The sequence below is a fragment of the Pantherophis guttatus genome, chromosome 4 (genome assembly GCF_059756535.1).
Source record: "Pantherophis guttatus breed Tessera chromosome 4, ASM5975653v1, whole genome shotgun sequence".
Lineage (NCBI taxonomy): Eukaryota > Metazoa > Chordata > Lepidosauria > Squamata > Colubridae > Pantherophis > Pantherophis guttatus.
Window position 1 is genome coordinate 62,162,521 of NC_142066.1, and position 15,501 is coordinate 62,178,021.

General features: G+C 39.5%; 1 protein-coding gene across 1 annotated transcript in view; it reads right to left on the reverse strand.

The window, feature by feature from the left end:
- Positions 1-1,178: 1,178 nt before the first annotated feature.
- Positions 1,179-15,501, reverse strand: part of LOC117664875 (uncharacterized) — a 36,111-nt gene continuing 21,788 nt past the window's right edge. Inside the window, exons 9-11 of the mRNA XM_034416248.3 lie at positions 6,130-6,174; positions 4,255-4,290; positions 1,179-1,281 (exon numbers count right to left, since the gene is read on the reverse strand). Of these exons, the coding sequence (XP_034272139.1) occupies positions 1,242-1,281; positions 4,255-4,290; positions 6,130-6,174 (121 nt within the window). The 3' untranslated portion in view covers positions 1,179-1,241. The remainder of the gene's footprint in view (positions 1,282-4,254; positions 4,291-6,129; positions 6,175-15,501) is intronic.

A 15,501-nucleotide genomic window follows, 5' to 3' on the forward strand; every position in this document is an offset into this window, starting at 1 on the left:
ATTGGATTCATGGAAGTTGCTTGGAAAGAAGGTTTATTGATGAACAGGATCACATGGCTGAGTTTCTACTTGAAACTCAGCTCCCCAGATGAAAGAAAAGTAGCTGAAGAACAAGAAGGAAAGAATACCTAATCAAGAAATATCACTTAGAAACAAAGAAGATCAAGGAAGCACTGGAATAATAAAGCAGCAAATAAGTGCTATAGTTAAGAAGATCAACTGTAGTTTCTGTGTTTCTTTTCCTGACTTCAGATAATTTTCTGGGATTGGGGAGGGGAATGAAGGGGAGATGGGAAATGATCTTGTTACGTAGGTTCAAGGATCAAGCCCAATAACTCATGGAAGTCATTTCTTTTCTAATAAATATATTTATGGTTTCTATTTTTCTTCTTAACAGGTATCATGACAGGAGAGATAGAGCAAGGTGAAGGAGCAGGATGGGGCTTTTATACTAAGGAGGCGGAGTTAAGGTAAGGAGGAGTTATGAGGGGATGGTTATTGGAAAAGGGAATTAATATTTACATTCTCTCTCTATATATATATCAATCAATCACAGGGTTAGTCATTTACATATGACAGATCTTACTACAAAAGCTTTATCAAAGATTTCAGATGATCCTGACATGTGAAGTGAGGAAAATAGAATGTTTTCACTGAAAAAAGAGAATATATAGCTAATTTTGTTATTTTGCTATCAAATGAGTATTGTTTTATTCCCCAGTCTTTTTTAATATGTTACATTTTTATTTTGAACTGCAAATGTGAAATCTTAGTCACACTGTGAGTCTTATTTCACTTCCTGCTACTTTTTTTATGTTACAGTTTATAGTCATAATTTTAGTTAGATATAAAAAGACCTGATACTGTATTCCACATTTGGGAATCTAAACATATTATTGAAGATTTTACAGAGATCCAATAAATAAATGAATGCATACATATGAGGGTAATCCTGCTGCTACACAAATGTCATGTGAATTTTCTATACATTTGTAAAACATCATTCTGGCACCAGGAAACCTATAGATTTTATCATTGGTAGTCACTGGGACCATGAGTAATAAGTACCTTAGCCCAACACAATTGCAGTTGCTCCAGATGGGGGAATGGCTATTCTGAAACATTTTTAAGCCTCAGGATAAGGATAACAATAAAAAAGGTACAAGTCAAATAACATATTTAATTAAAAATTGTGCTTTAATTAATGTACAACTTATATCCAATTTATATGCAAAGTATGGTTAGTATTCATCTTCCTCTTCGTCTTCCTCTTCTGAACTTCTGTAGATATAAAAGGAATAAAAGATGATATTACAATGTGTTTATAAAGCTACATATTCTAGAAAATAGAATGGACATGTTGGTGTTAAGAAGCAGAGAATCAGCAGTGTTGTCACGGTTTGCTTTTCCTACCAGTTTTTCCTATTGGTGCTTATCTTGTAAGAGCTTTGTTTGTACAACACACAGCCTCATGGGAAGTGAACTCATTTACTGAATTAGCCCAGTTTCCTGGGTGGGCACAACACATGGCACCATAAACTAGCCAACCACATTTTGACCTAGTATCTCAAGTGAACCCAGTTGAAATATGGTTGCCAAGAGGACAATTTAGATCCTGACTAGATATTAACAATTCTAGGAGCTGTTCTAAGAGGATTCTAACACAGAACGCAGGATGAGAAGCAATTTCAACAACACTCTGGTAGCCCACCTCTCTAAGAGAAGAGGGCTCAATAACCACCCATAGTATCTTCTCACAACAGCTACTTTTAGTCTGGCAGCATTATTTTCTATCTATGATAGGGATAGGATAAGGGATAAGTTAAACCCTAAAGCTGTGATGGCGAACCTATGGCATGCGTGCCAGAGAGCCCTCTCTGTGGGGATGTGCGCTGTTGCCAGCTGCTCTTTTGGTTTCTGGCACATGCATACATGCTGGCCAGCTGTTCTTTGTGCGCACGGAGTCCCAGAAACCCAGAGACCAGCTGGCCGGTGCGCATGCGCATGCATATGTGCGTGCCAGCCAGCTGGTCTTTGGGTTTCCAGTGCTCTGGTGTGCACATACGTGCACACGTTCTGGTTTGGGCACTTGGTGCCGAAAAGGTTCACCATCAGTGCCCTAAAGTGAGCATAAAACAAGATTCCAGAAGCCTCACACTGGCCTTCCAACAAGACTGGGGAAAAAAACTACCATGCTCCAACTTCTCTATCTTGACAAACTTGAATAAAATTGATTGTTTATAACTTTAATAAATGTTGTAAGCCACCTGGAATTATCTATATGTGAGTTGGGTGGCTGTAAACATTTGTTTAATAAATAATAAATAAATGAAATGCATGACTATTTCTATGTCCTAGCAAACAAATATCTGTCTAAATAAAAGTTATCTCAATAGGTAGGAAGAATAAAATGCAACTAATTTTATTTAGTTGGATGCAACTAATAAACAGAGTACTGTTTATTCCTAATAAACCTGTGTTTGGAAGGATTCTTTTTCTGGCATCCAATTGTAAATTTACTTAGGAGTAAAACACATTATATTCCCAGGTGTTTATCCGTGAATTGATTATAAAGGTCAGGATATGTATTTTTGTGTCAAACCCAGAATTGTAGCAGGCAGAACATAATACTATATTACATACTGAGATATTTTAACGAGTCCTTTGAGTTTTTTTTGTTTATTTGTTTTTCACTTCCTACCCTTTTTTAACAGCCCTGACATCTTTTTTTTTAGTTTGCCAACTCAGCCTCATTTCGCACCTTGCAGTACTTTCTCTCCTGAGTAGTACAGCTAATCAGTAGGATGCAGTATTGCAGGCTAACTCTGCCCACAGCCAGGAGTTACATCCTGACCGGCTCAAGGTTGACTCATCCTTCCATCCTTCCAAGGTCAGTTTGCCCCAACAATATTGTTGGGGGGTGTTATTCTGACACTATAGACATCTTAGAGAGTGCTGTAAAGCACTGTAGGATGGTATAGAAATCGAAGTGCCATTGCTTCTGCTAAATCTGTTGCAAGATTCTTTGCTAGAAAGCAGCAACCGATTTCTCCATTTCCAGATTCTATTAAGCCAAGCTAATATGAAAATATCATTATATATTTTAACATACATTGGAAAATATGATCCCCTGAACTGGATATATTAAGAAAATCTGGAACATCAGGTATTCATGTGCAAATTCTTACATTCCTTTGCCAAATTGCAGTGTTGCTAGGCTAGATTTTTCAAAAAGGACTTACATTTTGTCTGAGGAGATCTAGATCTAATTTTTCATATCCACCAAATATTCTTTTACTTTGTATGTCCTGAATTCTAACAAAGAATTCTAGGGAAAAAAGCCTCCATCCCTTCTTCATACAGTATTTTTATCCATTTGAGATAGAGAGGAATAATAGTTTTATTGCTTTATGTTTTATTTTAGATTTCATGCTATTTTAATTAAGCCATGCTCTAGCAGAGGGCTTTATTAATATATCAAGCATTTCCATTTCTAAAAAGAGCCATTTGTCCATAAATTACTGTGAGTTTTCTGACTGTTCTTCAAAGAGCCTTGATAGCACAGGGGTTTAGTGCACCCTGTAATTAACACAGCTGCCTGCAATTTCTGCTGGTTCGAATCTCTCCAAGGCTCAAGGTTGACTCAGCCTTCCATCCTTTCTAAGGTAGGTGAAATGAGGACCCAGTTTGTGGGGGCAATAAGCTGACTTTGTATAAAACATACAAAAGAATGAAGGCTATTGCTTAACGCATTGTAAGCCGCCCTGAGTCTCCGGAGAAGGGCGGCATATAAATCAAATTAAAAAAAAAAAAAAATTAAAAAAAAAAAAAGAGCAAATATAGGATCCAATTAAAACACAAATGCAAAAGCAAAACTGAAAAAGTTTTGACATTCTGGTCCTTAACTGAGGACAATAAGTGCTATGGTCTAACTTCAAGAAAACAAAAATATTGTCTCAGTTCCTTAATCTCTGCCATGAGCTTTAAAACTTGATGTGGTCAAAAATGTCCACTGCTCTTTCCGAAATTGCCAATCTTTTAATATGAAGGTTGCTTCTGCTCTTTTCTAGTTTTTCTCCTTCCTTTTCCTATTTCCTACTAGAACATCTTTCTATTGTTGCACACTGAAATAAGCAAGTTATGAGATGTTTTACACATTAAGTATCCTACAAATGTGGATCAGAAGATGCATTTTGAACCACTTCAGAAATTCTTAAGAGATATAATTCTGATTTGTACACTGTAGCTACTTACGTTTTCTTTGAAGTGCCTTCTTCTGTTTCTGAAGTGCTGTTAAAGAAATTAAAAGCAGAATTTAATATTGCTCTGGCAGCAGTTGAATAATTTATCATTCCCTTGGCCTAGTCATTGATTTGTTTATTTATTCAATTTAATTGCCACCTGTCTTGTTTCAAAGCGACTCTGGGAGGCTGAAAGCATTAAAACTGTAAAAGATAAATATTTCTAAGATAATAAAAATGGTTATAATCAAAGACAAAGTTAATAAATAAAAGATAACTAAAAGATAAAAGATGGGAGGGATAGAAAAGGATGTATAGTGGGAGAGATGATGGGTTGTCTCTTAATTCATTAACCACCTCCAGTTAAATTCTCTCCTGTTGGAGCCCCTAGCCATCTGCCAGAGCCAGGTCTTCAGGTCCTTATGGAAGGTCAGAAAGGTGGGAGCTGATATCACCTCAGGAGATAAGATGTTCCAATGGGGAGGAGCCACAGCAGAGGTGGTTCTTCTCCTGGACTCTGCCAGCCAAACTTCCTTGACTGATGGGGCTTGCCGCTTGCCTCTTCTGTTGGCATAGGTGGGGTGGGCTAGCCTCAATGGGGTGAGACTGTTCCTCAAGTGCCCTGGACCTATGCCTGGTCTTTAAGGATAATAACTAATACTCTGAACTGCATCCCCAAGCAAACCAGCAACCAGTACAGTTCATAGAGCAGTGGTATAACAGGGCCCCCAAGAACTGCATTCACTTACAGCACTTATACCTGTAGACTCTTGTAAGTAAGCTTGCTTTTTGTATGGGTCCTCCATGCACTGGATCTACCACTTTAGTCCTTTCTTTTCAAATACTACTTGTTATGTATCTAATTTTGGAGGGAAAATTAAGCGGGAAAATAATACGATGTTGATTGGCCAGCACCCTGGCCAAGATACTATATAAAGGGAGCTGTCAGCCTGCACAATTGCTGGATTCTCACTGTATAATAAAGAGCTGTTGTTATTAATGACCTGGCTCCTGGCTCCTCACTCGCCCAATTTAACACTACTGCCATTAGACTTGCAAAAATATGTCTTTAATCTCACCGTGTGGTCTTTTCTGTTGGGTTTGGGGGAAAGTCAACTTCATATTTAAGCCTTCTTATCCAAGCCCCGGCCAAGTTGGAACATACTTTGCAGGTAAATGAATTTGTGGCAGAAGAGGTCAATCCTTTTTTATGCCCAGCATCACAAACATTATGCAAGGCATTTCTCCAATCCTCCATTGTGCCAGCAAGCAAATCAATTTTGTAGCATCATTAACTCAATTAACTTACAGCTAAAGAGAGTAAGAGGATATCATAAAATCTTTCTTAATGGGCACAAAAATTAATTAAGATTTATTGGTGTGGAGGTGCTCTCTGCTGTTCGAATTTGGGCAGCAAATTATTTTGGGAGTTTCCTGTACTCAGCTAGGAACTTTCATTTGGGTTTGTGAGGAGGGGAGCTCTGGAAAGAATGCTGATTTTTGCCTTGTATTTTCAACCAGGTTAGCGAGTGGTAGAACTGGGAGCAGTCTCTGCTTCCTAGTTCTGCTTCCCCCGATCTGAATTTTTAACTCAAAATGCTCTTAGAAGCTGAAATATTTCAGCTACTAAAAACGGACCCTTTATTTTTTTGTGATGATTTTATACTTATGGTACAGGAGAAATTAGGATATTAAAATTCTGTAGGCAGTGCATTTTATATTTAGTTTGTATATGCAAAGGTTTTTGGGTGTGTAAAGTTGTTAATTTTAATAACAATGAAACTGCAATAATCACAGTATAAATTAGATGTTGTTTTAAACAAATGTCTCATGTAGAAGTATCTTAGAGGAAAAACAGTTATGTTAAAGAACAGACTGAACTACTCACTCAGTCTTTGGAGTGGCTTCACTAGTGGGCGACTCTTTTTCAGACCTGACAAAGAATAGACAAACATTTTAACAGAACAGAGATTAAAAATAAATGTGTCTAAGCTTATCTCCCTCCCAGGATGGGAAGGAGGGATGGCTCATTTGTTTTCAAACTTCTTAAAATAGAAGGAAGTTTTATTTTTTTAAAAAAAAATATTTTTATTGTACTTTTTTTTTTTTTTTGCAACACAATTTCAAGTTTGGAACAGTGATATACTGGTTGTATCCACAATTTTTTACAATATGCATACAATTATTCCTCCTAGTTGTGGCCATTTAACTCTTATACATACGATATCGTATTTATATCTATTGTTTCCATATTTCTTACATAAATCTCTATATATTTTATCATTCTAAATATTTTAATTTACACTTTTGTACCATCTTGCCATTGTATTGCTTACAGTAAGTATTCTTCTATTTATCATACTTCTATTTATTTCTGGTTCGTTGATCATCTTTCATCATTAATTTTCTAAACTTTGCATCTATTGTCTAACCAATTGTATCATACATCCCAAATTAAATAATATTCTGTTTCTCCTTTGTCTTTAATTTCCATCGTCAACCTATCCATCTCAGGGCAATCTAATATTTTCTTTATTACCATTTCCTCTGTGGCTATATTTCCATTTTTCCAATTTTGTGCATACATTATTCTAGCCGCGGTTATTACATGTAGCATAAAACACTGAGTTCTTTTATTATATTTCCTTGGTAGTATGCCACATAACAATAGGTCTGGCTTTAAGTCTATTTGTTGTTTTACCATTTCCTCTGGCCACTTTTTTATCTTTGCCCAATACTTTTTCGCCGATGAACAGGTTCACCACATATGGTAGTATGTTCCCTATGTCTGTTTACATTTCCAACATTCTGGTGACCTATTGGAGAACATTTTTGCCAATCTTGCTGGTGGTAGATGCCATCTATAGAACATTTTATACAAGTTTTCTCTATATGCTGCAGACATTGTCAATCTGTAATTTTGCTCTCACAGTTTTTGCCAATTACCTAGTTCTACAGTATAGTGTACCCAAAATTTTTGCCCACATTATCATAGTTTCCTTTACTATTTTTTCTTCCATTTTAAACCTCAATAAGTAGTTGTTAATTTTTTTATCAGTTTTTCATCTGTCCCCTGTAATACCCTGTTTAATTCTTGTGGTTCACTATAAAATCCATAGTTTTCTGTATCCTTCTTGTACATCATCTGTATTTGCATATAATGCCACCAATCCAAATCAACTCCCTGATTTTTTAATTCCTGTCTCATTTTTAATTTCTCTTGTTCATTTAGTATATCTTTATATCTTGAAATTTTATCCAGATCCAACACTATTAGGAAATGGCTATTTGTTATTGGTCAGGCAATATATAATCCAACAATGTATGTTTGCAGTCAAAAAGGTATTATATTGCTTTAAGACTGTATTGCATCATCCTGTATCCTGATTGGCTAAGCCAGTGGTTCCCAACGTTCCTAATGCCGCAACCCTTTAATACAGTTCCTCATGTTGTGGTGACCCCCAATCATAAAATTATTCCTAAAACCATTGAAAGTATGTGTTTTCCGATGGTCTTAGGTGACCCCTGTGAAAGGGTCGTTCGACCCCCAAAGGGGTCGCAACCCACAGATTGAGAACCACTGGGCTAAGCTCTGTAGCCAATGTACTTAAGGGAAGTCTGAATCATGGCTTGTGTGGACACTACACCATTTTACCTGCTTATTTGCTGTAACTCTCTACCTGATCTCTCTGCATGATCACTGTTTGATCATAGCTACATGTTGCTTTCTACTATTTATTGAATGTTTTTGTATTGAACTTGTTCCTGTTTTGAAACTCAAGAAGAACTGTTTTATTGTGTATGACTACAACTGGTAAGAAGACTTTGTACTTGAAATATCCCTGGATTGATCTTTTAACTCTCGTCCTATCTGTCTATGACTTGGATTGTTTTTGGACTTTGCTTTACTTTTTCTTAAAAGTAAAAGACTACCACAACTCAGTGTGTTTGTATGTTAACTGTGATTGTTCATAACCACTCCCAGTCACTTTCATGCGTATACTCAAAGGGTACTCTGCTCAATAACCCACAACATCGGTTATGAGCCAAGAATATCCTTAACAAACACGTTCGGCTATATTAATGCTTCCATTGTTGATAGCCAGACTGGTATTTTGCTATAGTGGTTCTGTTTGATTTCTTCCCCATATTAATAACAGAGCATTTCTAGTTTGATGTCTTTGAAAGTAACTGTGTGTTTTGCTTTTTCTGTCCCATATAAATGTGTGCCATCCCAGTTGTAAATCATGTCCTTCTATTGCAAAAATTCTTTTGTTCTTTAAATTTATCCACTCCTTTACCATGTAAGGGCTGAGGCTTGATAGTACAGCTCCCAGTCTGGTAGCCAGTGGTGGGATTCTGCCGGTTCTAGGCGGTTTGGCCGAACTGTTTGTTAAATTGCTGGCTCACCCCACCCCTTGCCCCGCCTCTCCACACTACTATTTATTGCCAATAAATAGTGGTGGGCGAGGGGTGGGTGAGCCAGCAATTTAACAAACGGTTCGGTATTTTTTTGTAATTTTATTGGCCCCCGGAGCTTCAGCATAGGCTAATTAGCCCGTTGATTAGATCGGCCTCCCGACTCTCAGCTGATTTTCTCTCAGCTGTTTTGCTCAGGGCTCTGCTGCTTGCTTGCAAAGAGTGCTGGAGCAGATTTTTTTTCCCCCTAGCTATGCTGAAAATCGAAACTGAAAGTAAAGCAGGCTGTTGGCTTTGCTGTTGCTGCAACGTTGGAAAATTAGGTAGGCAGATTTCTTTTCTTTTTCCTCACAAAAAAAGGTAGGTGCAAACAATGGGAAATTTAGGGCAAAAGAGGAGAGTTCAAGATTTTAAAACACAAAAGAAAAAAAGCTCTATTTAACTAAGGAATTGTAATAATTGAGATACTATTAATTGTATATTGTGTTGAAAGCAGAAATTGTAAAGTTGTGGTTTGGAGGAATATATGGGGGAAATTATTTGGTTTATTATTATTGGTAAATATAATTAATTGACTTGTAAGAAATTGGATTGCATGGAAATAATTGGAATATTCATGTTCATATTGATTAATATACAAAAAAGATAGTTATATAACTAATTGATTTATATTAAAATGTTGAATTTATATTAAACAACTGTAGTATTACATAATTAACCAATGTGAGGATGGATATAAAAATAGATGACAATGGGAAGGGGTATAATATAGAATAGAAGGGAAAAATTGAATTTGATTAAGATTAGAGATGAGGATGAAGGGTAATATTGTTTTTTAAAAAAAATACTGTAGATAAGGAATAAATATGGCAAAAAGGAAATATAGAACTTGTAAATTTAATTAAAATGACTAAACACTGTTTAAATTTGTGAACTGGCCAAATATTCTGTTCAAAGAAAATAAATTGTATGTTTGTGTGTGTGTTTCTAATTATTGCTATTTATTCATATTTGTTGTCTTTTATTCTTTAAAGTTTAACAATTCATTCTTTATCTTAATATCTTTATATTTGTTTGGGTTGCCTTTCTTCCCTTTCATCTTTTTTATTGTACAGCAATCTTTTTCCTCAAACCTACCACCCCTCTCTTTTCTTTCCTTCTTACTTTCTTTCCCCCCCGCTTCTTCTCCTCCCTACTTCCTCTTCCTTTCTCCTTCTCCTCCTCTCTTCCTCCCTCTCTTATCCTCACTCCTACTCTAATTTCCCTTCCCTTCCTTCCTCCCTTCTCTTCCTTCCCTCTCTCTCCTTCTTTCTTCCATCTATCTTCTCATTCCTTCATCCCTCTCTATTGCTGTATCCTTTTGTGCATATGGATTACACAGAGGGCTGAAAAAGTTATTTTTGACTGGTCCTCGCACTTTTGACCACTCCTTGAACTTATGACTGTCCTCACATTTTACGTTTTTAGCCCTATCTTGTCACCATGGTGAAGAGAAGTAGTGGTGAAATGACTGACACAGTTGTTAAGAATGCCACAACAGGCATAAATGTGATGAAGGTCATAAGTGCGAGGACCGGTCAAAAATGTGGGAGGACCAGTCAGAAATGACTTTTTTCAGCCCTCTGAATAGTCCCTATGTGCATATGGACTAGTCAGAAGGCTGAAAAAGTTATTTTTGACCAGTCCTCGCACTTTTGACCAGTCCTTGAACTTACGACTGTCCTCACATTTTATGTTTTATGCCCTATCTTGTCACCGTGGTGAAGAGAAGTAGTGGTGAAATGACTGACACGGTTGTTAAGAATGCCGCAACAGGCATAAATGTGAGGATGGTCATAAGTGCGAGAACCAGTCAGAAATGACTTTTTTCAGCCCTCTGAGTAGTCCCTATGCACATAGCCACACCCACCCAGTCACATAATCTGCTAGCCATGTCCACCCAGTTACATGACCACCAAGTCACACCCCCATCTAAGCCACGCCCACAGAACCGGTTGTTAAAAAAATTGAATCCCACTACTGCTGGTAGCCCATCTCCTCCCTTATTTTTGCTGTCCTGTAGCATTTTTAGCTTAATTCGTGGTTTTTCCCCTAACCAAATAAATTTTGTTATTAGTCTATTTAAGTCTTCAAAGAAGTTCTTCCCTAATTTTAGCGGAATTACTTGGAATAGGAATAGAATTTTCAGTAGAATATTCATTTTAATTGTAGCTGTTCTTCCTATTAATGAGAGTTGTAGTTTTTTCCATTTATCCAAATCTATCTTTATTTGCTGCATTAATTTAGTATAGTTGTCGTCTTTGATTGATGTACATCTTGCTGTTAACCAAATTCCCAAATATTTGTCTTTTTTGGTCACCTGCATGCCTATCTTTTCCATCAATTCATTTTTCTGTTTATTTGTAAGGTTCTTTGTTATTATCTTGGTCTTATCCTTATTTATTTTGAGTCCTGCCACTGTGCCAAATTCTTCTATTTTTAAAACTAATTTAGGTCCTGTTTCTAATTAGGGAGGTCTGGAAAGACTAATTAGGGAGGTCTGGAAAGAATGCTGATTTTTGCCTTGTATTTTCAACCAGGTTAGTGAGTGGTAGAACTGGGAGCATGTTAAGGGTGTTCAAGGATCGCGCCCAATAACTCCAGCAAGCAGGTATTCATCAAATCAAGTAGTATTTATTAACAAAGCATCTTATCATTACAGGTACAGATCTGGAACTGGTACAGGACCGCATGGCTGACCCTTAAGTACCCCCTGGGCGTGACTAAGGTAAGGAGAGGTTATTGGGTTAGGGTGGACCTTGGGGGTTGGCTTGTCCAACCCGCCTGCCTCTAGCCCTGGGTCTGAGGCAAGGCATTTATTCCTGACAAAACCCCCTCTAAATGCCTGGCCGAGGTGCTCTTGGATGGTGTGTACCTGGGATGTCCTTTTTGAGAGGACACCCAATTTTGATGTCAGATATGTATGCTGTTTGTTTTGCAATGGTTTTGTTAGAATGTCCGCTGTCTGTTCTTCTGTGTCACAATGTATAACTCTTATGAATCCTATGCTTGCGAACTGTCTAACGTGTTTATACTTTATGTCGATATGCCTCGACCTCTGACCAACTGCTTCAGCCTTTGATATTTCCACAGCGGCTTTATTGTCCTCGTGTATGGTAATTGGATAGTTGGGTTCAGCCCATATGTCCGTGAGCAGGTCATCAAACCAGACCAGGTTGTTGGCAGCTTTGGACAAGCATATGTATTTGGCCTCTGTTGTGGATGTGGCTACCAGATCCTGTTTGCCCGTGTACCAATGTACTGGGCTGTTGTTGAGGAAGAATACGTAACCTGAAGTGCTCTTCCTGCTTTTCACGTCCCCAGCCCAGTCAGCATCAGCGTAGCATGTGAGTGTGGGTCTTGTGGTGTTCTCGGGCTCTAGTGATAGGCAGGCATCGGCGCTATGCTTTAGGTATTTCAATACCCTTTTGATGGCTTCCCAGTGATATACAGTGGGGTTACCTACATGTCGAGATAGCAAGTTAACTGGCAGGGCGATATCGGGCCTTGTCCAGTTCGCAATGTATAATAGGGAGCCTATGGTGGATCTGTATAATGTGTTGTCTTTAAATGCCTCAGCCTCATTGTACATGTCCTTTATGAAGTCTGGTTGCATTGGTGTCTCACATGCTTTGGCGTTTGTCATATTGCATTTGTGTAACAGTTCCAAAATTTTGTCTTTCTGTGATAGTTGGAAACCTTTGTCAGTCTTTGTAATTTGCACCCCCAAGTATTTATCCACCTTACCCAATATTTTCAGTGAAAAATGTTTCCCCAGCTCATTGGCGAAGTCATTGCATTTGCTAGACTGATCGCCGATATACAGTATGTCGTCCACGTATATCAGGACATATTCGAGAGAGTTGCCTGACTTCTTAGTGAAGAAGCAGTTGTCGGCCGAGGTGGCTGAGAACCCCATGGATTTCAGAGTCTTAGATAGGCATTCGTACCAGCATTTCCCCGATTGTTTGAGTCCATACAAGCTCCTGTTCAGGACCCAGGTTTCCCCCTTCCTGGTGCTTTGGCTAGGTGGCGCTCTCACGTATATCTCCTTGTCGAGCTCAGCGTGCAGGTAAGCGGTTTGTACATCGAATTGGTGTACTTCTAGCCCAAGTAGTGATGCAATTACCAACGCACATTTTACGCTCTCAGCCCTGACTGTGGGGGAGTATGTCTCAGTGTAATCATCAGGGTACTTTTGAGCGAACCCTTGTGCCACCAGTCTAGCCTTGTAGAGGACTTTATTTCCCTCTAATGTTTTGACTTTGTAGACCCACCTGGTGCCTATGGGCGTTTTATCTGCTGGGACTTCAGAGGGGGTGTATACGTTTAGTTCCCTCAGGCTGTTCATTTCCCTTTCCATGGCTTGTTCCCATTTTGCTCTTTCTCCCTCTGGTAATTTCAGCACATCCTCATATGTGTTGGGAGTTAATTGGTTAGTGTGGAGGGATAACACGTAGTCCCCTAACCTTTTTGGCGCTTTGCCCCTGTTTGCCCTGAATGGCCTGGCAGGGGGTGTCTCGGTGTCATGTAGATACCTAGCTTCTTTCTCTGTGAGTGAGTCCACTTTGATGCATGGGTGGTTCTCCTTCCACTCCTTCACTTGTACTTCCTGTCTCTTGGGTTTGCCCTTTTCCTGCTCTGTGTCCTTTCCTGTGTTATGCCATATCTCCTTTTGGCCATCCCCTGGTCCTTCCTTGCTAAGGGACACCTCGTTGAGGTGTATCTTGGACCAGTTGGTATTTTCGTGGAAGACAGCTGTTTGTGATACCACAAACCTGTTATTGCTGTCTATGAATCTGTATCCCTTCATCCCTGGTTCGTATCCCATGAACCTCAACCTTCTGGATACTTTGTCTCCCTTGTGTCTCAATTGCTTGGGGATGTGCACATCTGCTGTGACCCCGAATATATGTAAGTGTGACACCTGTGGTTTTCTTTGGTACATCAACTCATATGGAGTTTTATTCAGTACGCTGGACCATAGTCTGTTCAACGTGTAGTTTGAATAGATGAGCGCTTCTGACCAGAAGTGCTGCCCTAAACCGGCATCCTCTAGTGCGCACCTCATCATGGTCTGCAGTGTTCCATTTTTTCGTTCTGCGACGCCATTTTGGAAGGTGGAGAACGGCGAAGTCGTGTAATGTACTATCCCGCGTGCCTTCAGCCATCGCGAGAAGTCGCTCGACAAGAATTCAGACCCCCGGTCTGTCATTATTTGTCTGATCCTAGTGTTATGTTGTGTTTCCACCCTTGCATAGAATTCCTTAAATTTTTGGAATACCTCGTTTTTGTGCTTTAGAGTGTACACGAAGCCATAGCGGCTGAAATCATCCACTATGGTCAGGAAGAACCTCTTCCTGTATTTGATGGAGGGCCTTAGTGGCCCCACTAGGTCCATATGTATGAGTTGGAAGATTGAATTGGTCGTGCGTACTGACTTTTTGGGCCTGGGTTTGGTTCTTAATTTGGAGCTTTTACAAATAGAACACTCAAGATAGTTCTCACAATTTTTTATTTTTACACCTTCGGAGCATTCCATCATTTTCTGTACCACAGGGAAGCTGATGTGCCGTAGTTTTCTGTGTAATAGGTGTGCACAGTTGTCATGCATTAGCTTCCCTATCGCTGGCTTTTCCTTCCTAGATGTCCCCTGCTCACTTGAGTCACTAGTGGTGTGAGTGTGGCTGACCCCCTCTGCTTCCTCACTTGTGTTGTCTGGGTTGTTGGGTTTTGCTTTCCGGTGGTTGTTTACCTTGGGTTGTGTGTCTCTGACTGGGTGGAAAAATGGCAGGTCCCCACTGATCACTGTTTTCCCTATGCTTTTACCCCCTCTAGTTACATGTGCCTTTCCTTCTTTGAATGTCACCTCGACATTGTTGTCCTTGCTCAGTTTTAGTGTGGCAAGGATATTATAGGGTATATTTGGCACTAATAGCACCTCCTGTATTATCCCTATCCCTGGCACGTATGCGTTACCTTCCCTGTCACTTGCACATTGTTCTGGTTAGCCACTTTTATTATAAAGTTTTCTTCTGTGAATGAGGTTAGTGAGTTACGGTCATATGTGGTGTGGTTTGTGGCTCCTGAGTCCAGTAGCCATGTGCCTTCCTTCCTGTCCTGATCTTTGTGTTGTTCTTGATCTCCCAGTCCATACAGTGACCCAGTCTGGCTCTCCCTGGAGTTGTCCCTGTGATTTCTTCTGTCCCTGGGGCTAGGGGAGTCTCTGCGCCTGTGTCTGTCCTCTGGTGAGCGTCTGTCACTGTATCTTGCCCTTTGTTCTGGTCTGTCCCTTCGGTGTGACCTTCTCCCTGTCCCCTGCGTTTCTAGGGCAGTCCCTTTTGTAATGGTTTTTTGACCCACATATGTAGCACTCTGTGTTACTGTGGCTCCTACCCTGTGGCTCAGTCCTTCTGCTGGGTCTCTGCTCCCTGCGGCTTAGTGAGCGGTCTTTCCTGATGCTGTCTTCAGCTATGAGTTTGTTTGTTAGTAATTCTAGTGTGAGTTTCCCTGACCCTAGGTTGTCTATCTGTGTGATGAAGGTGTCCCAGCTGGGGTCTAGGGAATTCACAATAATGCTTATCATGGTTCTTTCACTTATGACCTCCCCCCTTTGGGTCAGCTGGGCCCTGGTGCCATTTAGGGACAATAAATGCTCGCTCATTGGGGTCCCTGCTTTGAGTTTGGTGGCATAGAACTCTCTGGATAGTCTAGTGGTGCTTGCTACGTTTTGACAGTAAAATAGTTTGTGCATCCTCTGTATTACCTCTAGAGCAGTTAAGTGGTGGCTAATGCTAGGGTA